We start from the raw sequence: 27,219 nt of genomic DNA, 5'->3' as shown, positions 1-27,219 counted from the left end.
GTAGGAGTGACACCTTTAGGCCTCTGGGTCTTCAGAGGCCCAGCCTTTTGGGGGCTCCTCAGAGCAGGCACTGCCCGTGTCAGGGAGATGCTGCAGGACTGTGGGAGCCTTCTGATGGTGGGAGAAGGCTGGGGAACTTGGCATCTCTGTCCTTTCTCTGAGACAAAAGGACAGTCATCTCCATCGCTCAGTTAGTCTCGTTGTGAGGATGAGAAGGGTGACCCTCTCTATGTGTTCTCGGGGGATCCTGCGAAACATGGGAATTGCTCTTTTTAGGCATTCCAAGTATGTCTGGGTGGACAGGCCGTGGGTTACAAAAAGGCCTCTTTCGCGAAGTCGTTTCTGAACACCCCACCGAGGAACCAGCTGATAAAGAAATCACCTGGTTAAAACCAGTTTGTTTTCTTTGATTTAATTAAAAACTTTAAAAAAAAATAGAAAACCAAACCCTACCTGCATCAGTCTAGTATCTATGGCCTCACAGCAGTAGCAGTAATTTACTGGTCATCAGGATAAAAGGGACATGCGGAGGCTGAGGAGTGCGCGTCTGGGAGCGGGGCTGGGCTGGGCTTCTCTCCGGTCCAGCGGGAAGGGAAACGGGCAGAGACGGGGAAGGAGGGGAGGCGTGCCTGGAGGGCACTGTGACCCTTTCCTTTTGGGGGGGCTACAATGAGGACACGTGAAGGGGCCCTGGGGGCCAAGAACTGTCCCTCAAGTAGCTCAGCCTAATACCAGGACTTCCCTCTCCCAGGCGAGGCCCCACCGCCAACAGAGGGGAGCTGACACCACCGGCTATCCTGGAAACCACCTCCTCAGGCTGCTTAGAGCTCTCTTTTCTCTCTGCCTACTTTCTCCCAACTGAGAAACCTCTGCTCCTATAGGAGGAAACCTTCAAGGACCCCAGAACCCCTCGGTCAAGGACAGCCTGGCTCCATGTCCATCCCTTAGTGCCTGTGCTGGTAGCAGCTCTGCACGAACCACCCTCCGGCAGGGGCTGGGTCAGCCTGGGAGTAGGGGGAGGCCAGGTGGGCAGGAGGAGAGAGTGCGCCCCAGGGGTGGAGACAGAGACAAGGCACAGCTGGCTGGGTGGGGCAGGGAGGAGTGCCCTTCAGTGGGGCTCTGCGGCCCCATAGAAGAACGGGTAGTAGAGGGAGCAGGGGTAGGAGAACATGAACTTGACCGCGAACTTCATCTCCTTGTTCTTCTTGTCCCAGCGGTAGACAGCCGTGAGCAGCAGCTGTCCGTCCACTTTGCGGCCCATGACCAGGAAGCTGCCGGCCAGGCTCTCCAGCTGTGGGCAGGGGCAGCCAGCGCCGTTCTTCATGTGCAGCACCAGCCTCTTGGTGTCCTTGCGCTTCAGGGGGCCCGGCTTGAGCAGTTTCTTCTTTTTCTGGGCTCCAATCAGCTTCCGGTCCGCGTTCTCTATCTTGATCTCTCTGATGCGCATTTTGACCACTGTGTGTCGGGGTGGACAGAGGGATGGCCTGAGAACCGTCACGTTTGCTCAGGACGCTGGTGGCCCCATGCTTGGTGCTCTGCCTGAAGCTCCAGGCCTGGGGCTTGGGGAGATGGAGCTTCTGCGTGTACACGCTGACATTTATGAAGCTCCCATCATGTGCTGGACTCGCACGGGCATTATCATGTTTCATCCTTGAGGCGTGGTGGGGAAATGAGGTTTGGAGAGGTGGTGATGTGCCTGAATTCTAGAGCCTGGGTTGAACTGAGGTCTGGCCTGTGCCTCTCCATGACACCAGGTGCAGGGTGGAGAGCTCTCCGTGGGGAGTGGAGCTGGGTGTGGGCTCCTTGGGGAAGGGAAATATTGGGGGTGGAGCTGACCAGTTGGAGGGAGGGTTTGGTGGAGGGGGCGTCCTTGTGATGGAGGAAAGCTGGATTTCATGATCTCTGGGATGCTTCCAAATGGATTTCTGGCTGCGTGTGTGTGTGTGTGTGTGTGTGTTGCAGGGGGTGGTGTTTGGAGCAGTGGTGGCTCTAAATGCTAGACAGCCAGCTCTGGCGGGGGGTGGGGGGGCCCTTCTCTGTTGCATGTGCTGATTTCCATGGGTAAGTGCTCCCACCGTGACCCACTGAGTCACGGAGCGCAGGGTTGGGAAGCTCCGCGTACAACCAGCTCTTGCTGGGCGAACCCACTGCTGTAATTTGTGTGCGACTGTGTAGTGTGGGTGGGAGTGTGGAGTGTGGTGCTGTGTGTTTTTGTGTGTGAGAGAATGTCTGCGGTGTGTGTAGGAGTGTGGGTGTGTGGGGTAGTGGAGGAGGTGGTCGAAGGCCAGAGAGCCTAATGGAGTTAGCGGCGGTCACTTAGGCCAGGGTCCTCCGTCTGCGGGCCTCTGGGTCCCCATCTCTGGGAGCAGCCAGGGAGAAGCCAGAGAATAACTTTGGGCACCCAGGAAAGGACAGTGTTATAAAATCTCTTTCCTTCTCCCCCACCCCCTCTTTCTCTCTCGGGCACGCATACACCTTGCAGTAGTAGTGTCCTCTTTCCAAACAGACTAACGACATCAAAGACCTGTTGCAGGAAGGATTTCATTGCTTTCTCTTTTTCATAGACAGAGGAGGCTAAGACACAAAAGGGGAGCTGACCTGGCCAAGACGACATGCTGGGCTGCGTGGTCCGCACAGGAGCCAAGTCCTGACTGCCCCAGGAATGGGGAGGCTCCAGGATGAAGCTATGGGACGGGTGACCACAGCTCCCCTGGCCAGAGGTGCATCAGGTACTAGGCAGAGGTGCCCAGGGACGAGGGGGCTGCACTTCCATCCTGGAGCCCATCTCTCCCCTCTGCTACCTCCATCCATCTCTGGGCCAAGCTTCCTTCCCCTAAAGAGAATCCAGCCCTGGAGGCCCCTCTGTAGAGAGTGTCAAGGGAGGGCTGCCGGAGCCCTGGCCAGGGATGGACCATGGCCTTGAGGGGCTTTTGAAGTCCCTGGGATGACGTGCAAAAAAGAGGTACATTTCTCTGGGGAGAGGGCAGTGGCCACGTGGGCTCTACACTCACCGAAGTCGCTGGAACACATCTGCTCCATGAGGCCATCAGCGCTGTGCTCCATCTCACACTGGGTGCAGATCTTGGTCACTGAAGAGAGAAGCAGGGGTGGGGAGAGGGGATCAAAGTCCATAGAGCCACTTAGGGTTCAGGCTCCCCCACTGACCAGCCACCTCCCCCTGCCAAGCCTCCACTTCCTCATCAGGAAACAGGATGATAATGATAATGCTCACTGAGTGGCTGTGAAGTTCAGAAGGTCGTGAAGGGACAGAACTGACCAGGTGGGCATGATTGCCCCATGACCCTGGCAGCTGTGACCATGATGTGCACTGTCTTTTTCTAAATTTTGTCTCATTTAGTCCTCAGCCTATGAAGTAGGTATCGTTATTCCTCTTTTTTCTTTCTTTTTTTTTTTTTTTTGCGGTACGCGGGCCTCTCACCGTTGTGGCCTCTCCCATTGCGGAGCACAGTCTCCAGACGCGCAGGCTCAGCGGCCATGGCTTACGGGCCTAGCTGCTCCGCGACATGTGGGATCTTCCCAGAGCGGGGCACGAACCCATGTCCCCTGCATCGGCAGGCAGACTCTCAACCACTGAGCCACCAGGGAAGCCCCGTTATTCCGCTTTTAAAGAAAAGGAAACCGAGGTCCAGAGTGGCTACCCAAGTCTGCAAAGCTAGTGAGAATTGAGCTTAGAACTCAGGATTTGTGACTCCTAGACTAGTGCTAGGGTGGGGATGTTTGCGGGGTCTTTCTAGGAACCCAGGCTCCAGACAGGTGGGTAAATGAGTGACGCCGGCAGGGCAGGGACTGTGGTAAACTGAGGAGCACCCAATTTAGCATTACCAGAACTTCCAATTTTTCAAGGGAAGCCAAAACTCTTTTTGTATGAAATATTCTCAGTTTTGTCTGTTGGCCACACAGATACCTCGGGCTGCCTCTGGTCCTACCACACAGCATCTGACCTCGCTCTGTGTCTCTGCCTTCTGGTGGGTGCCCCATCATGGGGGAGAGAGAGGCTCAAAGCGGGTGAGAGTGGGAGGGCAGAGCCAGGTGGGAATCCAAGCCTGGGATTTCCCTGCTTTCCAGGATGTTAATGTTTGGGCTCCAAAAAACCAGAATAAAGGAGCCATGCCTAGGATCCCTGCTGGGGACTATGCTGTCTCTGCTTGAGCTGCGTCTTTCTCCCCTGCTTCCTGGTCCCATTACTAACCTGAGAATAGGGGGTTTCTCTTCTCTCAACACTCTTTGGTCACAGGACCCCCACCCAGCCGCAGCTCTCAGATCCTGTGTGGGTGTGTAGGACTGGGGACTGCATGGGTGAGGTTAGCTTTGAGGGGTGGGTGGGGTGTGGTGGAGTCCAGTTGTTTCTGGGGGGCCGGGTCAAATGGAAAATGGGGGAGTGGTGCTGCCCCTTGGGAGAGTCCCAGAGCCAGGGGCTCCCTAGATTCTGGGTATTAGCCACCCAGGCAAAGATGCCCTGCTTGGTGCCACTGTTTATCCTCCTGTCTGGTGCCCAGCCTGGGCTTACTCTGCCTGGAAGGAGTCTGGCAGAGGGGGTGCACAGTGAAGGGGGGGCTGAGACCAGAGAGGAATTAGGGGTAATGGGATTGGGGGTGGGTGGGTGGGAGGTGGCACTTAGGATCTCATAAATGTTGGGAACCTGGGATTGCTTCCTATTTTACAGATGAGGAAACCAAGGCTCAAAGTTGAGCAACTTGCCCAAGGGCTCCTTGTCAGGGGCCAAGCCTGGCAATCTGCTCACTCTTCTGCACTGAGCCTTACCCAAAGGTCTCCCAACCTGGGGGACTGGGGAAAGAGTGGGAAAATTTAGGGCTCCCACGTGCAGAAAATGGGGACAGGGTGGAATTCATAGCCCAGAGTGTGCTTAGCAATCCTGAGCATTTGTGGGCTGAGAGAGGTGATAAGGCATTTATTGGAGGCCTCAGGATGGAGTGACAGCATTGGGCTCCCCCAGGGATTCCAGAAGCTTGGGAAGGTGGGAGCTGTGAGGGAAGTGGGGGAGGTTTCGGGAACGGAGTTGGAATGGGGGAGAACCAGTGGGAATGTCCACAGCCGCAGGTGGGAAGGCTGGTAGGCTTCGGACGACATGCAGGGCTGAGCAAAGACGTGTGTGTGTGGCACCTCTGGGGGCTTGAAGAGCTGTGCTAAGGGGTTGGGGGAGCGGCATCTATCCCGTCGGAGCGCGCGGGGCGCTGGGGGCTGGGGGTAGGGAGATGGCGGCGGCGGCAGCGCTACCTGGAGGCGCGGTGGCGGGCAAGTGCCCGAACTGCACAGCGATGCAGAGGTCGTTGTCCAGGGGGAACTTGTGGCAGTGCAGCATCTCGGGCCAGGGAAAGCCATAGGCCTCCATGAGCGGCGCGCAGCCGGCGCGCACGGCCTCGCACAGCGAGCGGCAAGGGTAGATGGGCCGGTCGAGGCAGACGGGCGCGAAGAGCGAGCAGAGGAAGACCTGCGTGTCCGAGTGGCAGCGCTTGGCCAGCAGCGGCAGCCAGCTGCTCGCCTGCTGCTTCACCTCGGCCAGGCTCTCGTGCTCCAGCAGGTTGGGCAGCCGCATGCGCTTGTAGCCCACGGTGTGGCAGAGCGGCAGGTCGGCGGGGATGTCGAGGCACTGGGGCGGTTTGGAGTACGAGCGCCCGTGCAGCGGCTCGGTCTGCCAGCCGTAGTAGTCGTACTCTTCGCCGCGCCCCGGCGCCCCGTGCAGCGCCCCCAGCAGCAGCGCCAGCGCGGCCGCCCGCGCGCCCCCCGCCGCCGCCCGCATGGCTGCACAGGCCCCCGATACTCCCCTGCCGCTGAGGTCGCCCAAGTGGGTGGCAGCCTCGTTCCGCGCCCGCGCGCACAGAGTGATCCTGGCGCCTCCCACCTTGAAGCTCCAGCCCCGGCCTCGCCGCGCGCCCCAGCCAATCTCCGGCCGCCCGGCCCCCTCCCCGAGGCGGGGAGGCAGGGTGGCGCCCCCCCTGCGCCTCCTGCCCCGCGGCCTGTGCGTCCCGCTCAGCGCCGGCTCCTGCGCCCCTCTCCCGCTCGCCCACTCCCCTGCCACTGACCCAGCCTCGCCTTGCGCCTCTCCCCGGGGCTCCCTCACTTCCCTAGGCTTCTTCCTCGCCCCTCGCCTTCTCCATCCTTCCTCCTTATCTCTCTCCGCCACAGCCTCTCCTGTTCCTTTTCTCACTCACTTCACTTGGTTATCTCTCCGTCTCGGTCCTTACCACTCTGCTCTGTTTTCTCTTCCCTGACACCTCGGTTTTCCCTTCTCTCGGCAGGAGGCTCCTGGCTGCCCACACCCTCCTGGTCCAGGCAGGCAAGTTCTTCACTCCCAGTCCTCATGCATTTATTGAGCTCCTGCTTGGTGCCGGGCAGCGTGCTGACTGTGTGTAAGGCTCGAGGTGCTGGGGAATCAGAGGGATATGATCCAGAACCCACCTCCGGGACATCACAGCTTAGTGGGGGCAAAGATAATCATGCCTACTATTTAGTGAGCGCTTATTAAGTGCTTCAGACACTGCACAGCACTTCACAACCTTATCAACCGTTTCCAATGATAGCTAACACTTATCGGGTGCTTCCTATGTGTCAAGTCTGTTCTGAGAATATTGCATAAACTACCTCATTCAATTCTTATAATAATGCTATTAGGTGGGCAGATACTATTACTATCCTCACTTTACAGATAAAGGCACTGAGACAAAAAGGTTAAGTAAAGATTGGTGCCAGGACTTGAACCCAGGAAGTCTGATTCCAGAGTCAGAGCCCAGATACGACCAGGAGGTCTGGGTTCTGAGTCTGCAGGCTTAATGACTGCGGTGGGAGGTGCTCAGAGAGGTGAAGTAACTGGCCCTTGGTCACATTGCTAATAGATGAAGGAGCCATCATTTGAGTCCAGGTGTTGGGTTCCAAAGGCCAGGGTTTAACTACTCTGCCCTAAGATAAATTCCAGCCTAGGGTAGGAAACGCTGAGGGAGGAGACTGTGCCTCCTCTGGGAGCCTAGAGAAGGAAGGAATTGAAGAGGATATCCAGGGAGGCATCACAGAGGAGGCAGCTTTCAGGAACCCCATGTCTGGGGTCTTCTCCTTGTCTGGACCCTGCCTTCCATTGGCTTTCCTGTGGGAGGAGCTTTGGACAAGAGGCTTGGGGGTGGTGGTGGGGGGCTCCTTCCTGAGAACCTAGCTGGGGAACTGACTATGTGCAAGGCTCGAGGTGTGTACCCCACAGATGGGGCTACAGAAATACAGAAGACATAGGCCCTGCTTCATCTGATCCAGTTGTGAGAAAAAGACACAAGGCAGGGCAGAGGAGGCAGAAGAAAATTAAGCACACAGAGCCCTAGGGTGGGACAGGATGTTCTTTTGATGTCCAGGATGACCTAGTCGGGTCTGGGGAGAACAAGCTTTCCTGCCCCTTCTCCCTCTCCCAACCCCAGCGTGAAGAGGTTCTGGGGATGACCACTCAGAAGGTGAAGGACCGCTCTCTGCAGGGCCAGACAGTGTAGTAATGGTGCAAGAGCCTGGACTCTGCAGACGGAAAGAGCCAGGTTCAAATCCAAGTGTATACTCTCTGAGTGACCTTGGGCAAACACTTAGCCTTTCTAACCCTTCACTTCTTTGTTTGTAAAATAGAACTGCCTCAGCAGTTATTGTGAGGGGCAAACAGGATGGTGCATGGAAAGAAAGCCTCCTGCACAATGCCAGCACATAGTAGATACCTAGGAATGTTAGATTGCCAAGGGATGTGTGACTTTAGGGGATAAATGCGTGTGCTCTGAAAGCTCCCTCGGACACCTTGGCCCTGGCTCTGGTTTGGGACGCTCAGCGGCAGCTCTGCTCCTTGCACTCCAGCTTACCCCTCACCACCCCCTCTGGGCTTGGCAGGGCTTCTGCACTCCGGGGGAGCTGTGGTTTCAGTCCCTGGCGGGGGTGTTGGAGTTCCCAGATGGTTGTACAAGGTGCTGGCTCCCTGTGTAGCTGGTCTCCTGTGCTGTTCTTGGCATCCCAGTGCCTGGCCTGGACAGAGTGAGGCATTGTTCCTGCTGCTGCTTATGTAAGGACTGCACATGGTCTGAGAGCCAGGAGAGTCTGTACCTGGCAGTTCCAGGGGCTCCAAAGAGCAGAGGGGCCAGGCTAGAAACTTCCTGGAAGAGGAGGATGGGTAGGCTTTACCCGACAACTTTGCCTTGCGGACCCCTGAGGCGCCCTGACATGGGGCCCATGATGAGATTGAGGAGGGAAGCCCTTCACAGGAAAGGAACCCAGGTGGGGGGCTACACCCTGGGGTAGCTGTTCAAGGACGCTCTCCCCCTGTGGCCAGAGAAAGGAAGAGGCTGCGCTCTGATGTCATATCCCTTTCTGATGAGGCCGTCCCAGGGCCTAGGCAGCTGGCTGGGACACCTGGCATGCTGGGCATCTGTCCATCTTGGAGCGTCTGCTGTCTGTCCAGGCACACGTTTCCCCCAGCTGATGGAGGGAACCACTTGTTCAAAATGTGTATTCATGGTTTGTTGTGAGCAAAGTTCTACATAGAGAACTCTTAGGTTAAACTTGCTACTTATGGGGAATTCCCTGGCAGTCCAGTGGTTAGGAGTGCGTGCTAAGATCCCGCAAGCCATGCGGTGCGGCCAAAAAAAAATTGCTAATTATGTTATCAAATCCTACATTTTTCTACTTTTTTAGTGCCTACTTCAGTGGTTCTCCTTGTGGTCAGGGTTCCCTTGAGGGCCCCCAAGTGCCTTTCAGGGAGTCCGCAAGGTCAAAATTGTATGTAATTTGAAGATCCACTCAAGGTGCAAGATAGACCAGTGGATTTTAAGGATTTTACTCTGTTGAGTAAGAAAAGTTTATTGATGCGGATTCAGATTCTACATTACAACCAACATTTAAGGAATTGTCACCTGTCAGTTTTTTTGTAGTATCAATTTGATAGCCATAATATCTAAAAAAGCTATTAAAATACTCTTCCAATTACATTTCTCTGTAAAGCCAAATTTTCTCCATATATGTCAACCAAAACAACATGTAACGACAGATTGAATGCAGGAGGTATAAGAATCTGACTGTCTTCTATTAAACTAGACATGAAAGAGATTGCAAAAGTGTAAGACAGGGCTTCCCTGGTGGCACAGTGGTTAAGAATCCACCTGCCAGTGCAGGGGACACGGGTTCGAGCCCTGCTCCGGGAAGATCCCACATGCTGCGGAGCAACTAAGCCCATGCGCCACAACTACTGAGCCTGCACTCTAGAGCCTGTGAGCCACAACTACTGAGCCCGTGTGCCACAGCTACTGAAGCCCGCGCGCCTAGAGCCTGTGCTCCACAACAAGAGAAGCCACCGCAGTGAGAAGCCCGCGCACCGCAACTAGAGAAGGCCTGCACAGCAACGAAGATCCAACGCAGCCGAAAAAAAAGGTGAAACAGTGCTACTCTTCTCACTAAATTTTTTTGTTTTGTAAAATGTAATTACTTTTCACAAAAATTTATGTTGACATATAAGGGATTATTACGGTTATTTGAAATGAATTAATATATAAATTTTTTCTCAGTTTTCATTTTAACCATTGTAGATGTTGATATAAATGGTAGATATCTATATAAACAAAAGTTCTTTGATTTAATCTAAAACCTCAATAATTTTTAAGAGTGTAAAGAGGTCCTGAGACCAAAAAGTTCAAGAACCACTGGCTTACTTCCTCTGTTCATTTCTGATAGAGGTGTATAAAATCTACTTTGTGAGGTTTGCTAATTTTTCCTTTTCTTTTCTTTTTTTTTCTTTTGATTCAATTTTGCTTTATATACTTTGAAGCTGTGTTGTTAGGAGCATAAAGTTTCTTTTTTTAAAAAAAATTATTTATTTATTTTTGGCTGCTTTGGGTCTTCGCTGCTGCTTGCGGGCTTTCTCTAGTTGCCGTGAGCGGGGGCTACTTGGCTACACTTTGTTGCGGTGTGCAGGCTTCTCACTGCGGTGGCTTCTAGAGCACAGACTCTAGGTGTGTGGGCGTCAGGAGTTGTGGCGCACGGACTTAGTTGTTCCGCAGCATGTGCGGTCTTCTTGGACCAGAGATCAAACCCGTGTCCCCTGCATTGGCAGGCAGATTCTTAACCACTGTGCCACCAGGGAAGTCCCTGGAGCATAAAGTTTTGTGATTATTGTATGTTCTGGTTGGATTGTAATTTTTATCTGTATGAAATAGCCTTCTTTGTTCCTTTTAATCTTTAGTCTTGGGAAAAATAATTCCATGAACTAACATTTAGCTAATGCCTGCTATGGGCCAGGCATACACGAGTAAGAGTCTCAGTCCCAGCCCATGTGGAGGACACAGACACACGAAGGCAGTGAAGTGTAGTGGGAGGAGCCAGGGCTTTGAGTCAGCCTGACTGGTGGTGAATTCTGACCACATCCTAGTTGTGTGTCTTTGGACACATGTCTATTGAACTTCAGACCTGCGTTTATTCATTTGTAAAATGTGGTTAGTAACGTTTATTTACTGGGTGGTCGTGAAGATTTACTAGATAAAGGATGAGAGAAGCACCTGGCAGAGTGCCTGGCGTACAGTAGCTCTGTGATCAGAGCTATAACAGAGCCAGGAGCCAAGAGATCTGCCCCATTCATGCCTCTACAAAGCCTCTGGGAGAGGCAGTGTGTAGCAGTGGGGAGTGCACCATGCTTGGATTCTGAAGATCTGAGTTGTATGTTTTCAACTTAATAGCAAGTCCTTCCCACACCCTGAGTCTCAGTTTACTCATCTGCGGACATGAGGAGGAATGCAGTCTCTGCCCTGCATTCTCCATGGGGCTGTCTTGAGGATAGTGAAGAGGAAGGGGGCTGGAATGATGATGGAGGTGAGGCTGTGAGGAGCCTTGGCTTGAGGTGGGACCTCTTCCATCCCTGGCTGTGAGGAGGTCCTGCCAGCACAGGCTTGCCTGCCTCCTGGAGGGCTGGGATGCCCGAAGAGGTGAGAAAGAATCTTGTCCTTGTTCCAGAGCCTCCTGGAAGTATCTGCCTTTTACAGTGTCAGTGTTCCTCTGCTGGGACACCTGTTTTCATAGCAGCTGCTGCTGAGTGCTCAGCAAAGAGCGCAGGGTGAGTGGTCTGTGAAGTTAAGAGAACTATTAGTGCTAACAGGGAACCACTTCTATTGTCCCCCAGCATCCCCCCATCCCCCACCACTTTCTATAAGAGGAAACTAGAACTTGACCTTCCTGACTTCCAGTCCAGTGCTCTTCCTACCACACCTACAGCACTGCTTTACTTTCCAGCGTTTTAGTTTTGTTGATTGCAAAGTCAACATCTGTCCCATAGGCCCCCAGCTGCGCCGAGCCTTCCTGCTGCACAACCTGTGCTGTGGGCAGCAGTTCAAGAAGGCCTGTTCAGGATCTCTGGGTGCCCTGGTGGCAGTGGGGGCCTGGTCCTGGAGGGGCTGGGCTCACTGTCACTGAATCGAGTGGCTAGGGAGGTGACGTAGTCCTTCCTTCTATGAGCCCGGGCACCAGCAGGCTCTCCATTTGTCCTGGATCTCATGTAGCTCTGCAAAAAAAGCAGAGGCCAGTCTTGTCTTGGGCCTGCGCCTTGGTCTAGTCTAAGAATGACTGTCTGAAGTACAAAAGGAAGTGCGGTGGAGGGTGGGCACGGCTGGTAGTCTCTGGACAGGGCTGGGATGGAGAGAAGGCTGAGTAATGCTCTCCTCTTCTCTCTGAGTCCCCAGCACACCTGGGAGCCCTGAGATGTGGCTGGTGGGCAGCCCAGCTAGAAGCACATCAGAGAGGCAGCCAAATGTTTGGGTTAAGACCACAAACCCTGGGGACTTCCCTGGCAGTCCAGTGGTTAAGACGCCACGCTTCCACTGCAGGGGACACAGGTTCGATCCCTGGTTGGGGAACTAAGATCCTGGATGCTGTTGGCATGTTCAAATATTTAAAAAAAGGAGGAAGAAGAAAAAAAAAACCACGAACTCTGGAGCAAGACTGGATTCTAATTTCCTCAATGCTACTTGACCTTGGGCGAGTTATTTAACCTGTCTGTGCTTCAGTTTCCTCATCTGTAAAATGAGGATAATAACAATAGTGCCTTATAGGATTATTGGGAGGATTAGAGTTCATTTAAAAAGTGCTTGGAATGGTGCACAGAGGAGAGCTTTCTATATAATTGTTAAAACTATTGAACATTGGTACGACAATGGTCTTTAGAGACTGTCACCAGATTCTGTGGCTCCTTGCTCCTAAATTTCTCGTAAATACACCTGTGCTGTCCCTTTCTCACTGTTGCTCCTCCTCAATGCTGTCCTTCCTCACTGCTTGGGGCTGCCTTCTGGTCTTATTTTCCACTCTGCAGGAGTGAATCATTTCAAACTGCAAACATGGTAGCCTCACCCTTCAGCTCGAAACCCTCAGTTGCTCTGATTGCTTTTAGCATAAAGTTCCTCCCAAGGCTCCAGGTAGGCCAGGCCTTCTGGCTGGGCGCGCTCGTAGAACCCCAGACCTCCCTGTGCAGCCCTCATCTCCTGTTCATCGTCTCACTAGGTGGATTTTTTTCAATTTCTGGCTTCCCAGTAGGCTGAGGGTTCCACAGAGGCAAGGCCTGTCTTGTCCATCTCCGTTCCTCTGGCTCCTAGAGTACTGCCAGTCACCTAGTAGGTGCTCAATACATGTTGCGTGAGTGAATGACTGACTGGACAGATGAATGCTTGGTGGAAGGAGGCGGCAAGAGAAAGGAGCCAGATGGGCTCAGGTGGGAGCCAGCTTCCTTTAACCTTTCTTGGTCTCTGTTGGAATTCTTGGGAGGCCCAGGGAAGATTCGGAGGGCTATAGGGTGACTGTGGGGAGAGCTGGTGAGGACTGAGCGGAGTAAGTGGAGTAGCATGAGATGCTTGCTGAGGGACTTGGGGTGATGGACAAGCCCCCTAAGCTCATGTAGACTTCCCCCGCTCCCTCCTTCCCCCTACTCTCTTGAACACTTGTTTAGGGCATCCTAGGTGCCTGGCATAATGCTCTGTGCTTTCCCATATATTACCTCATTTAATTTTTCCAATAGCACTGTGAGGGAGGCATTATCATCCTCATTTAATATGAGAAAATTGAGACTCAGAGAAGTTTAGTAACTTGCCCAGAGTCACACAGCCAAAAAGCAGAGCCAGGGCTTGAACCCAGGATTTCCCCCTGTGGCTTGTGGATTCCTGTCCGCATGTGAGAATGTCTGGAGGGAGTTCTACACTGTCCAGCACTGACCCAAACTGCCTTGCAGGGGAAGGGGAGCCCTGGGGCCAGAGCAGAAACTTCAGTGGGACTCAGGTAATGAGGCTGCAGCAGGTTTGGCCCTGGTTACCTGGGCCACTGCCCTCAGGGAGTATGAGGTCTGGAGGGGCAGCCAGCCGATGAACAAACACACAAGTATCTTCTAATCACAACTAGAGTGGGTTCCTAGTTGGGGGCTTGGAGAGGTGCCCCAAAGCCTCTCGGTGGAGAAGAGAATGAGCCCTGAATGCAGTCAAAGGCACCTATGATTAGGCTTTTGCCTTTACTGCTTATGTGGGAACTTGGGTAAGACACAGCTCCTGGTGCCTCAGTTTCCCCATCTGCAAAATGGGGACTTTCCTTTTGTAGATTTGTTGGTAAGATTAAATAAGTACCTGAAGATGCGTAAAACTGCTCTAGTGTGAGTGCTGAAAGAGTTTTGTGCAATCACAGGAGGTAGGTGGTGCACGGCTCCCACTCTCAACCCTGGCTGTGGCTGCATGGGGCCCTTGGGACCCCAGATTTATAAAATGTTTCAGCTGAAAGCTATTCTCTATTCTGCTGGTTCCTGACCACCCAGGGTCTGGGAAGGAGCTACTAAAGCTTCATAAGCTATTCACCATCTTTCCCCAAATCAACATAGAATGGTGCATTTGCCCGTAAATAAAAGAGCAGATTTCTTTGCTTTTGACTGGAATTACATGCTCTCAGGATGGAACTCCTCTCATGCTGAACAGAAGTCAATTGGCAGTCCACGCCTCTTTGATTAATTTAAAAACCAGAGGCTGGGAGAGGGAAGTGAGTGGCCCTGTAAGGGGAACTATAGGTCAGAGAGGCCCCAGGGACCTTTGTGCTCCAAGTGCAAGGGAGAAAGTCAGGAAGCCCCCAGGAGGTCCTGGAGGGCAGGCTGTGGAGGGGAAACCCAGGGCAGGAGTGGCTGGGGTGAGGGCCGGCTGTTGGGGGAACCCTGGGCAAACAATGGCCTCATTAAGGAGAGGGTACGGGTAGGGAGAAGCCGGGCAGGGCCCCGGCCAGTGAATCTCCTCTCCCCCACTCTAGCCAATGGAGCAATTGTCCTCTGCTGTGAGGGAGCTGGGGCCTTGGCCTGGGAACTGCCGGGCGCTTGCCCCGAGGGCTGCCGACGTGGTCACAGCTTCTTTGCCTGGCCCCAGAATGGGTCTTCTGTGCTCGGACGCTGAGGGTTCTGGCTCTAGTGGGGCTACCTGGTCCTTGTTCTTCCATCTGGCGGCGGTTCAGGGCATGGGTGCCCACACAAGGCTCTCTGGAAGGGGCCCCTACTTCTGTCCTGCCTACTTCTGGGTAACTGAGGCCCCAGTCAGGTTTGTCTGAGACCTGGGCTCAGCCCGCTTCTTCTGGCTCTCCAGTTCCCCACTCACCCGCTGTGCCGTGGCCTTGGATGGTCACTCGATGTCTTGGCTCTCAATTGTTTCAGCTGTAAAGCAGGGGGAGTTGGGCTAGAAGTGCTTCTCAGCTGGATGGATAGGCCGCCCCTGCCTGGGTTTGGTCATCAGGACCGTTGGGGCTGCTGCTGTCATTTACTGGGCAGGGACCAAGGATGCTAACTTCCTGTGTCGTCCAGCCCAGCCCTGCACGACCAAGGGTTGTCCTGCCCCAAAGGCCAGCAGAGCCCCTGTGAAGCACTCATGGATCAACACTTTTCACCAATGGTGTTTTTAAAGTAAGGAGATCCTGTTTTCAAATAATGTGGCTTGTGGGAACTCAACAGATAAGACAGATGAGAGGGGTCGAGTGTGGTAAGGGCTAGGGTGGGCCAGAACCCTACCCACCAAGCATTCCCGTCCCCAGCAGTGGCCCCTGTCCAGTATGAACTCTCTCCAGGGGTGCATGCAGCCGACTGGGCCCTATTTGGCTGTTCTGATTGGTCAGACCTCTGTTCTGATTGGTTGGTGGCTACCCTCATTGGTCATCTTCTGAAATCAGTCAGTGTCTGCATTGTGCCACCTGTTCCTCCTCACCCCTGCATATGCCCCATGGTGTTTTGTTTTTGTCTAATGGTTGGAAGTATGATGGGCAGATGAGGTTTGGGGTTGACTTCCTGTGCCTGTGAATTATCCCTGGCCTCCTGGACCTACCTTGACTAAGCTGGCTGATGTGGGCTGTCCCAGGACATACCCCACAGCCAGGAGGGGAGAGACGTTCCCAAATTTGCAGTGTGAGGCCATCAGCTTGGAAGCTGGTTAAAATACCCATTCAGATTGCTGGGCCACCTGCAGATTCCAGTTCAGCATATGTCACTCTCAGGTGGTTCTGATGCAGTGGCCTGGGGACCAAGATAAGAAATACTGGCCTCGGAGGGGGCCGTGCCCACTCCCCACTTCCACCCCTCGTCCTGTTCATGGTTGCAACCACTCTCCAAGGCTCATGGACCTCCTTGAGGCTAAAATGAGAACTCTTTCCCTTCTGGAAGCTCCACACAACCTGCCTCCTCTGCCTGGGGATGTGGTTAGTTGGCTTCCTGTCCTTCTTACCTTCCCCAGCACCCGGCTCAGGGCTCTGATTAATAAACAGTGTTAGCAGACGTTTGTATGTCCAGGCATGGTGCTAAGTTCATTATCATCTCATTTAAATCTCTTAGCAATGCTGAGAGGTAGATGTTATTATCATCCCTGTTTACAGATGAGAAGTCAGAGGTGATTGAGGAACTTGTCCAAGGTCACACAGCTGGGAATCTTCCAGATGGATCTGACTCTACTGCACATATTTTGAGTACAGGCAGGGCAGCCAGCCTGTCCCTCCATCTGTGATTTCATAATCACCCTTCAGTGAGTCTGACCCATGCCAGCACCATTGCTATTATTAGTAATATTATTGATGAGGATTTTAATCTTAAGACTTCTCCAGGGTTCATGTTTAAGGTGAGATTCTCCTAAGGACAGTGGTTGAGAACTGCTTGGGTCCTGGTGAAGATTAATCATCTTTATAGGGTGTTTGTGAGTCACATCTATTATCTTGCTTCATCCTTACAGCAACTGAGGGAGACACACAGTCAGTCCTCATTTTACAGGTGAAGAAATTGAGGCTCAGAGAGGTTAAGTATCTTACTCAAGGTCATCCAGGCAGTAAGCGATGGAGCTGGAATTGAACAAAGCTCTGACTCTCCCAACCTTCCATGCTTTTCCACTGTCCCACGAGTCTGAATTATGCCAAGGCCAGGAAAACTTTCAGGCCTTTTTAGCCCCCCTTGAAGGGCTCTGAAGACAGCTCAGGGTCCACTAGAGACAAAGAGGTCTGTGCCCTAGTTATGTGGCCAGGCAACTTGGGGTCAGGGAAAGGTGCATTCTTTCCCCTCCACTCACATTACCCAGCCTTTGGCTTCCTGGAATTTTTGTTAAAATTCCAAATCACTTGGCACTAAGTTCTCTTCCCCACAGTTTTTGCAAACAGGAACCAAGCACCCTTCAACTTCTAGACTGCACACTTTCACACCCTCGCCTGCTTTAAACTGGTGCCAAGTCCCTTTCAGGAGAAAGCAGATATGTGAGCAGGACAGCCAGATGGCCAGAGAGTTTGGTTGTTACTTCCTGGGCCCGTCTCTGAGGCGGGCAGAAAGGACCCCAGAGGCCCACAGACCCCAGTGCAGGTCTTTGGCCTGCCACTCCCTGTGCAGACTTGGGCTTGTACCTCCCTTCTCTGGGTCCCAATCTCCCCATGTCTTAAAAAAAAATGCCATCCTGGTGAGAGGGTCAGATGAGATAATGTATGTAAAGAGGTTTTATCACTATTATATTTGATTACCTGAAGGTCAACGTTGTTAAAAAAACTCTCTGCAGTGATGCACATGTTCTGTACCTGTGCCCTCTAATCCTGGAGCCACTAGCCACATGTAGCTACTGAGCTTTTAAAATGTGGCTAGTGCTACTAAGGAACCACATTTTAAATTAAATTATTATTTGTAGTGAGATGAAATTCACATAACATGAAATTAACCGTTTTAAAGTGAATACTTCTGTGGCATTGAGTACATTCATAATGTTAGGCAACCACCACCTCTATCTAGTTCTAAACATTTTCATCACCCCAAAAGGAAACTCTGTCCACATTAAGCAGGTTCTCCCCGTTCCCCTTGCCCCCAGCCCCTGGAAACCACGAGGCTTCTTTCTGTCTCTGTGGATTTGCCTCTTCTGGACATTTCATAGGACCGTGGTCATACAGTATATGACTTTCCGTGCTGGCCTCTTTCACTTAACAGAATGTTTTTGAAGTTCATCCATGTTGTACCATGAATCAGTACTGCAGTACTGATTGGCTAAATAATGGCTAAATAATATTATGGCTAAAATCATGGCTAAATAATATTAATTTTAGTTAATTGAAATTTAAATAGGCCCATGTGGCTGGTGGCTACTGTACTGGACAACCAGGAACCTTTGGAGCCCTTCTGGGTAACTGAGGAAACAGAACCTCCAAGTGTCTGCTGGTAGCTGAGGGGATCCTAGGGGAAAGTGGAAGGAACCTGGAGGATGAAAAGGCTGAGAAGGGCGCCCCAGGTTCCCCAAAGGAGCCCAAAACCGTGACTGATGCCTGGCATGCTTGGTGTGTTATGTAAGTTAACTCATTCCATCCTCGCAGCATTTTTGACATGGGTCTGATTTACCATCATCCCTATTTTATAGAGGCTCAGAGGGATTAAGTCACTTGCCCAAGGTCACACAGCTGGTAAGTGAGAAGAGATGGGTCTATGAACCTGGGTCTGGTCCCTTCCCAGGGCCCATGATCTTCACCACTAGGCTACACAGTCTTTTGACCCTGACCTTGGGAGCTGCCCAGGTGAAGGCAGATCCAGGACTCCAGCTGCACCTGCACAGACCTGCACACCTTGAGGCAGGGCTTTCTAGGCAGGGCCATCCCATGTCAGCCTTCCTGAGCTAAGAACTGCTTGGGACCTGGGTCCCTGCCTCCTTGGGAGTCAGGAAAGGGTGGCTGATGGGACAGAAGAGGATAAGGTGTAGCCTCCCTCAATTCCCCATTGCTTATCAATGAGTAACCTGGCCTGTCAGGGCTCTCCGTGTCCTCTTTGGGCCCTCTTGGGCCCTCCTTGATCTGGGAAGGAGACTCTGTTAATTACAGACCCAGAGTAAACAGGGCTGGGATAAATAGCAGATAGCTTTCCTGGCTGTGCTGCCCTTTGCCCTTTGGGAAGGGGCAGTGGGAAGAGGCAGAGAGTGAAGGGGAAGGAGTGGTCCTAGGAATGTCTTTGGAGTGGGGGAGGGAAGACTGGCTTCCTGGGGCCCCAAAGAGTCAATCTGTATGTCCTTCTGGAAAGAAAGCCCTCTGCTGGCTTCCCTGTTTGCTCTGTCAGAGAGCTAGCCAGTGAGACTCTGACGTTCATCTCTTGTCATCCATACCCTTGTCGATCCCCCATCCATCCATCTTTTCATCCTCGCTTTCAATATCCTTCCATCTTCCTTTCTTCCCTTCATCCATTGTCCCCATATCCGTTTTTCTTTCCTCTTTCTCATTTAATTCATCCATTCTTCCCTTATTCTGTCTGTTCATCTGAAAGTCCCTTCTTCCTGCCCTCCGTCTCTCACTAATCTTCTTGTCTTTTCTTACCTTTTTATAGTGACCATGTGTTTCTTGAGAAAACTAGGGAGGAGTTTGCGAGGAGTCCTTTGAGTCATGGGCTTCTGAGTCGGGACCCCTGTGTGGCTCTGGTGGAGTTAGCTGCCTGACTTCACACACGCTGGCCACATGCTCAAGGTTAGATGGAGTCTCTCTTTCTCCGAGGGAGGATAGAACCTTGTTCCTTCAGCCTAGGGACCACATAACTGATTCTCCAAGGGGGGGACACTTGGAGAGTGAAAGGGGGTGGTACTAACAGTCGTACCTGGGCAATGGAGTGACCTGGCACTGTCCTGGGCACAGCAGAACATCTGGTCCCCCTTCCTCAGTCCTAGCAGGAGGGCCTGTGCTTAGACAGCCTTTCTCTCCCAAAGGTGAGCCTGGATTTGGGCTTGGTTCTGTCAGTAGCAACTTGCATCAGCGTGAACCCCTTGGTCAGAGTTTGGTGTCTGACCCCATCTGGGAACCCACACTCAGTATGACATGGAACAGTCCTGGCAGGGCTTTCCAGAAGTTGTTTCATGCTAACAATGCAGATACTATCATACCCCTTTACAGATGAGGAAATTGAGGCTGAGGATGAATCGATTATCTAAAGCCTCACAGCTGGATCAATAAATCCCTCAACCCACTCCCAGTTCACTCAATAAAATAATGTCGGACCTACAACCCTGTTTCCAAACCCCAAACCTGTGCCCATTTTATAGATGGGGCACCTGAGGCTGGAGTGGGGAAGGTGACTTCCTAGTTAGTCTGTGGGCTGTGCGGTGGTGGAGACTTTTGGCAGTTTAACCGAAGGGCAGGCATGGGCCCAAGGACTCCAGGAACTAACAACAGCAGAATGTAACAGTGGCTACCATTTATTGAGCCCCCATTGAGTGCCAGGCCCAGTCCTGGGTGCTTTGTGGTGACTCAGCCAGTTCAGGTGGGTGAGCAAGATGGCAGCTGGAGAACTGACTCCCTTAGTCCCCTTTCTCCCTGCTCCCCGCCCTCCTGCAGAGCTCTTGGGTTGATCTGGGGGCAGGATGTGTCCTCCCAGGGCCCAGGCCACCACCCATTAATCCCTAACTGCTGCAGCTGGGAGATAAGATAGCACCAGCCCATTAATCAAGGCTGCCTGGCAGGGACCGTGGGGGTGGGGTGAGGACAGCACCACCTCACAGGTGGAGATAAGCCCCCTTCTACCCTCAGGGGCCGGGGGTAGTGGAGGATGCTGGGAAGTTTGGCCTCAAGTTCCAGTCCCTGGTATCTGGGCATGTGAGTGGAGACTACACTGGGTATGGGGGCAGGTAACGCTGGGAAAGGCAGCCCCAGGGTGCAGGCTGGGTTGAGAGGAGCCAGGAGACCTGGGTTCCAGCCTCAGTGCCCACCCCGCCTCTGTCTTTAGATAAGCCACCGCACCTCTCTGGGCCTGTCTCTGCATCTGAATGAATGGGAGGGGGCTGGGTTAGACTACCTGGAGGGAACTTTCACCATGAATGTGCTCAGTGACCTGTGCTGGGACAGGTGAGGGGTGGGCTCACCTGACGCAGGAAGAGGGCAGAGGCACTGCCTTGGCTAAGGGACAACAGGCTGGGTGGGATTTGTCCCAGACCCCATGTTAGTCACCCTCACAGGAGAGCAAGTGGGCAGTGGTGGTGATGCTGGGGGCTAGGGATGGGACAGGAGAGGGGAAATGGGCCTTAGAGCCACAGTGCCCTTCAGGGGGCCACTCACTACTTCTGGGGGCTGGAATTGTGGAGTTTGATTACTGCCTTGTGTAATCGTGGGTGGGTACTCAACCTTTTGGCACCTCAGTTTTCCCATCTGTAAAAAGAGGATGGTGGTATTTCCCGCCTGGGATTTTTGTTAGGAAGATAAATGTAAAGTGCTTATTAGCTCAATGCCTGACAGATGGCAGATGCTCAGTAAATATTAGTGATTATTGTTTCTTTTGTGGCCAGCTCCACAGGGCCTGGACCCTCTTCAATGTGGATTCTCTGTGACCACAGCTATGGGGAGGAGATTGGGGCAGCTCAACCCTAAAGCAATTGCTGGTCCAAGGATGCTGATTATAAAGTGTATTAGTTATATTTTTATAACTAATAAATGACAAACTTAACACAGCAGACATTATCTCCACAGTTTCTGTGGGTTGGAAATTCAGCTGCTTAGATGGGTAGTTCTGACTCAGAATGTCTCATGAGGTTGCAGTTAGGATGTTGTCCAGGGCTGCCGTTATCTGAAGGCTTGACTTGGGCTGGAGGACTTGCTTCCAAGTTCACTTCTATGGTCTGCTGGCTGGAAGCCACATGGCCAGCTTGAGTGTCTCCATGATGTGGCACCTGGCTTTTATGGGTCGAGTGACCGAGAAGCAAGCATGGAGGAAACGTAGTGCTTTTCATCACCTGCTCTCTGAAGTTGCACCATCACCCCCCCTTTATCCCATTTGTTAGAGGCAAGTCACTAAGGCCAGCCCATGCTCAAGGGAAGGGAGGAATATCAGAGACAGACACATGCAATACCAGCTTTTCTATGCCTGGGTGCTCTGTGCTGGGAACTTGACACACATGATCTCTAATCCCCACAGCCACAGGAATTATGTTTCTTTTATGGATGAGAATACAGTGGTTCAGAGAGGCTAAGTGATTTGCCCAAGATCACCCAGCCAGGAGGTACCCGTGGCACTGTCTGGTCTTGGGAGGCCATTTCCCATCCCAGGCACCTCCCAGCTTCAGCCACACCCAAGCCAGCCTTGGCTTTGAAGCCACATGTGACCATCTTGGGTAACAAGGCTTCCTTAGATGTAGGATTAGAAATAATATATGAGGCACACCTGCACAGGGCATGTAAAAAGCAGGGACTTTTAGAGCCACACTGACCTGGGTTCGGATTTTGACTCCACCACCTTCTCTGTTCCTCTGGTCTATATAGTGAAGTAGTAGTACCCACCCTGCAAGGATAGATGAGGTATGCGTGTAGTAGGTGTACTGTGCTAGCTGTTATTATCATGGGGTGGGACCGGGTAGCTCTCAGGGCTGGGCTGCTAGAGGACTGTCTTCCCTCTGAGTAATGTGCTCTCCTGGTGGAAGCAATGTCCCCCCTCCTGGTCTTGGGTCCCCCATCCAGGCCTTGCTTGGCAAATACAGAGCATCTGAGGCATTTGCTGCTTTGCCAGCCCTGTGGGTAGGGCTGAGGCCAGCGAGTGCTCCAGGGCTGCAGGCCTCAGGGCAGGAGTCCCCTCACTGTGGCAGGACTCAGGCCAGGATACTCCTACCTTCCCAGTGTTTCCAGCGTCTCCAGTGTGGAGGGACCTCCATGCACTTGCCCACTTCTGCCAGCAGAGGGAACAGGCGCTGTGTCTGGGAACCTGGGAGGCTCCAGGCCCCCTCGTAGGGGGTCTCCGGTCCTGGAAGCTCCTCAGTGGGGTGGAGTGGGGTGACTTGGAGTGGAACTGGCAAGGGTGAAGACTTCATCGCCCATGAAGGGAGCCGCCTCTGGAGCCCTAGAGCCCAGGTTGGGGCCATGGGAAAGGAAGAGAAAGGGATCCAGAGGAGGAACAGAAGTAATCATTTCTCACTCCATAATCCGTTCAGTGAATGTCGTTCAGTGCCTACCGTGTGCCCCGGACCGTGGTGGCCCTGGGATCCCATGTCAGATGTGGACCCTCACAGGGCCGACGTTCAAGTGGGGAGGCTGGGACAGGCAGATGTGCAAATGGAGTAATTGCAAACATGATATAAAGGACATAAACAGAGGGCTGGGAGAGGCAATGTCTTGGGGCCTGGCTCCACGGCTCAGCTAGGTGACCAGGTGGGGTTGAGGTGAAGCCAGTCTGGGAATCTTGGTGTGGGAACCACTTCTTCTACATGGTCTTTCTAGCTTCGGGGTCCCATTGTCACCAGAAATCACCACATGTCACCATAGGGCCTGACTACCAGCCACCTGCAGGATCATCCCTGGAGCACACGCCTTGGAGGCCCTGCAGTTGGACAGGCCTGGCTTAGCCTGACTTCTTCACTTGCCAACTGTGTGATCTTGGCTGAGACACCTAACTTCTCTGCTTTGGCATCTCCAAGCACTAACAGGGATTCCTTCACAGCGTGCAGACTGGAATGTATTCATCCAGCTCTGCCTCTGGCCAGCCGGGGGGCCTTAGGCTCATGTGATAGTTTTCTATTGCTGCGGTAACAAATGTCCACAAAGGTAGCAGCTTAAAACAACCTACACACATTTATGATCTCAGTCTCTGTGGGTCAGGAGTCCAGGTATGGGTTAGCTGGGTCCTCTGCTCAGGGGCTCACAAAGCTGCAGTCAAGGTGTCAGCTGGGAGTGGTGTCATCTGAGGCTTGGGGTCCTTTTCCAAACACACATGGCTTTTAGCAGAACTAATTTCCTTGTAGCTGTGGAATTCATCGAGGCTGCATCTTCAAGGCCAGCAGGAAAGACGTTTCTGCTGTGTCACCGGCTTTAAAAGGACTCACCTGATTAGGTCAGGCCCACCCAGGATAATATCCCTTTTGATTAGCTCAAAGTCAACTGACTGTAATATTCCATTATATTCACTGCTTCCACCCACATTCAAGGGGAGGGGATTATGTGGGCCATGTACACCAGGTGGTGGGAATCTTGGAGACCATCTTAGAATTATTAACATGATGAAATTATTTTGACTAGTAATCATGTAATGATCAGTAATGATTATTTTCTTAAATTGTTCTCTAGTTTCAAAACAAGCAAACACAGAAGAAATTTCAATTTTAAAGATATTGTTTAAATTCAGTAAAATATTTCACATATAAACAAAAATAGTGCTTACCAAACAAAAGCATTCTACTTCTCACTTCACAGTCTGTATCACAGCTTTTGATTTTAAACACAAAACAAGCCTCTAGTGGTCCCATAGAATGACAGAATTGAAGGAACTCAAGTTCTGGGGGTTTTGTTTGTTTGTTTTTTGTTTTCAAACCTAGTGGGCTATCGTTTTCTATTTTGAATTTACTGTTTAAATGCAGGAATGTGTCATATCATAGGGTTTGGGGACACAAATTGCACCTGAATGAGCTTGAATGAATCAGAACAGTTAGGAACTTATCCCAGAAACACACAGGCAGGAAGTAAGCAAGCTGTCCTTCATCAAGTGAATGGATAAACTGTGGTACATCCATACAATGGAATATTATTCAACGAGAAGAAGAAATGAGCTATCAAGCCATGAAAAGACATGGAGGAACTTTAAATGCATGTTGCTAAGGGAAAGGAGCCAATCGGAGAAGGCTACCTACTGTATGATTCCAACTTTATGACGTTCTGGAAAAGGAAAAACTATGATGACAGAAAAAAGATCAGTAGTTTCCAGGGCCTTGGGGAGGGATGCATAGGCAGAGCACAGGGGATTTTTAGGACAGCTAATGTATTTTATATAATGTGGAATGGTGGATACATTGTATATTTGTCCGAATCCATAGAAAGTACAATGCAAAGAGTGAACCCTAATGTAAATTGTGGATTTTAGTTAATAACAGCCTATCAACACTGGTTCATCAGTTGTGACAAATGTACCACACTAATGCAAGATGTTAATAATGAGGGAAACTCTGTGCACTCAAATTTTCTGTAAGCCTAAAACCGCTCTATATAATAAAGTCTATTAATTAAAAAAAAATACCACATGTGCAGATAAGTCTGCATGTATCAAATGCTGCCCAGATAATTGGAACTTTCCGAGTTAACTGTCACCTGGAATACGATGTTTATTAAAGGATAAGTAATGAAAATGTGCTAATTGGAAGTTAACGTGTATTAAAGCCCAGCGGTAACCATGGGGCTTTAACACACTTTTTAAAAAAAATTAATTAATTTATTTGGTTGCGCCGGGTCTTAGTTGTGGCAGGCAGTCTCCTTAGTTGCAGCACATGGGCACCTTAGTTGTGGCAGGCAGGCTCCTTAGTTGTGGCATGTGAACTCGTAGTTGCGGCATGCTTGTGGGATCTAGTTCCCTGACTAGGGATCGAAACCCAGGCCCCCTGCATTGGGAGCACGGAGTCTTATCCACTGCACCACCAGGGAAGTCCCAATACATGTTTTTTTGGTCTAATTTTTTATTGTCTAATTTTAGAAATTAAACTGACAAGAGATTTTTGAGGGAAGGATATTTTATCGCTGATATAGTTTAAAACTGCTGCTTGATGATAACAAAATGGAGACTGACTTTGGGATTGTTTTACTGGTTTTAAGATTCTCTGCCATTGCACCCCTGTTTCACCTGCACTGGGGTGGACCACGCCCGCCCCATCCTTGGTCCACCACTGCCAACAAGCTGGTGTTCTCCATCTCTGCACAGCGTGTCATTGGATGCTGCATCACATCTCGTGAGGTCTTGTTAACGGGCAGGAAAGGAACTGTTTTTTTTCTCATGTCTTTTTAAATGTTTAATTTTCAGTAAACTTTATTTTTTAGAGCAGTTTTAGGTTCACAGCAAATTTGAGCAGAAAGTAGAGAGCTCCCATCTACCCCTGCCCCCCACATGCACTATCTCCCCCACTATGGACATCCCACAGCACAGTGGGTACATTTTGTTTGTTACAATCGATGAACCTACATTGACACATCATTGTTATTCAAAAGTCTGTAGTTTACCTTAGAGTTCACTCTTGGAGTTTTAGCTCTATGAGTTTGGGCAAATGTATAACAACATTTGTATGTATAACAACAAATGTATAACAGCAAATATATCCACCATTCAGGAGAATAGTTTGACCTAAAATCCTCTGCCTGTTTATTCTTCCCTCTTCCATAACCCCTGGTAACCATGGATCTTTTTATTGTCTTCATAGTTTTGCTTTTCCTGAATGTCACAGAGCTGGAATCATACGGTCTTTTCAGATTGGCTTCTTTCACTTAGTGATAACGCATTTAAGTTTCCGCCGTGTCTTTTTGTGCTTTGATAGCTCATTTCTTTTTCTCACTGAATAATATTCCTTTGCATTAATGCGCCACAATTTATTTATACTCTCGTGTCATGTGTTCCTTTCTAAGGCAGTCGCTGGCAAGGGGAAAAGAATTATCACATGTGACTGCCAGGTATCACTTGGAGCAGAGTCCAGCCTCCTCTGAAGCTCAGGCCACCTAATATAAAAACATTCTTGAAGGGTTATTTAGTGGGGATGGAGTGGAGAAGTGGTGGTTGGGTGGGTAACCAGCAATGTTTGCTCCAGGGACCACACCTTTTTTTTTTTTTTTTGAATAAATGAAAATTTTTTTCTCTCTGTGAAACAGTTCATTTTAGAAAATCTGAAATATGCATAAAGGTAAAATAAGACATAAATTACAGCTCCAGCTTCTGATAATTATATTGTTAGTATTATATGATATCTCCTTCCAGAACTTTCCATTTAGTTATAGAGACACATATAATGACACATTAAATCAGGACTCTTCCTCTTCCAGGTTTGCCTGAGGCATGAAGACCAAGATGCCCCGCAGAGGGAGTTGTAGGACAGACACTGTGGTTGGGAACCAGGGAGATGGCTGAGGGCAAAAGAGGATTAGGAACTGGAGATATGGGGGATTTTGAGAGAGTTTTTTTGTAGAAAGCTGTGCTATGAGTCCCAACCCCTTGGACAGTTGGGGTTCCAACCCCAAAAGGGAGGGGCTCCCCCTCACCTCAAACCTGTTAAGGTGAGCTTCAAGGAGACCCCTTGGTGTATACTTGATGTATGTCTCCTGGAGTTTGGGGGGGCCCAGGAGGTCATATCTGACATAAATCGAAGGAGTCTAGGGAATTCCCAGGTGGTCCAGTGGTTAGGACTTGGTGCTTTCACTGCCGGGGCCTGGGTTCGATCCCTGGTCAGGGAACAAAGATCCCGCAAACCACATGGTGTGACCCAAAAAAAAAAAAAACGGAATCTAAAGGTGAGTCTATGGCTTTCAACCTGAGAAGGCAGAGCAAAGGGTGAGCAAAAAAACCCATGTGCTTTGGGAGCCAACTCCACTTCCACAGATGGCGAGGCAAACGATGTGAGCGTGTTTCCTGTGGACTATCTGGGGCCGTGCGTGAGGGAGAGGTGGCCTGCAGCTGCTTTAGATTTGGCTTGAGAGGACCACCCCTGGTGATGGGACCACGGTCGAGGATGAGTATGATTGGGCCACTGGAAACCAGACACTTAGGGGAGAGAGGTAGTTAAATGCAGTTTAAACCTTCAAAGGGGTTCCTGGGAACCCCTCAGGTCTTACCTCTGTTTCCCCAGGTTTCCCCAGGCTCCTCCCCCAGGTCTCTCTACACCCTCCCTGTCTTGGTGTCCCCACCTGGTTCTTACGGATACTCTTCCCCACCTCTCAAGATAAAAGAGTCCCAACCCCACACCTCTTCCTGTGTCTTGCAAAACTCTGCCATCTCAGTCT

General features: G+C 51.3%; 2 protein-coding genes across 2 annotated transcripts in view; one reads left to right on the top strand and one right to left on the bottom strand.

Annotated features, from left to right (window-relative positions):
• ZFYVE27 (zinc finger FYVE-type containing 27) overlaps positions 1-27,219 on the top strand; it is a 99,638-nt gene that overhangs the window by 28,106 nt on the left and 44,313 nt on the right. The gene's annotated exons all lie outside the window — the stretch shown is intronic.
• Positions 267-5,779, bottom strand: SFRP5 (secreted frizzled related protein 5). The gene is made up of 3 exons (XM_067709779.1): positions 5,257-5,779; positions 3,012-3,089; positions 267-1,455 (listed from the first exon to the last, which is right to left on the bottom strand). The coding sequence occupies exons 1-3, from the start codon at positions 5,777-5,779 to the stop codon at positions 1,109-1,111; spliced, it is 948 nt and encodes a 315-aa protein (XP_067565880.1). The 3' UTR covers positions 267-1,108.

The sequence above is a fragment of the Pseudorca crassidens genome, chromosome 16 (genome assembly GCF_039906515.1).
Source record: "Pseudorca crassidens isolate mPseCra1 chromosome 16, mPseCra1.hap1, whole genome shotgun sequence".
Classification (NCBI taxonomy): Eukaryota; Metazoa; Chordata; class Mammalia; order Artiodactyla; family Delphinidae; genus Pseudorca; species Pseudorca crassidens.
Note: the sequence above shows the minus strand (reverse complement) of the source record. Positions and strands in the feature narration are given on the sequence as shown.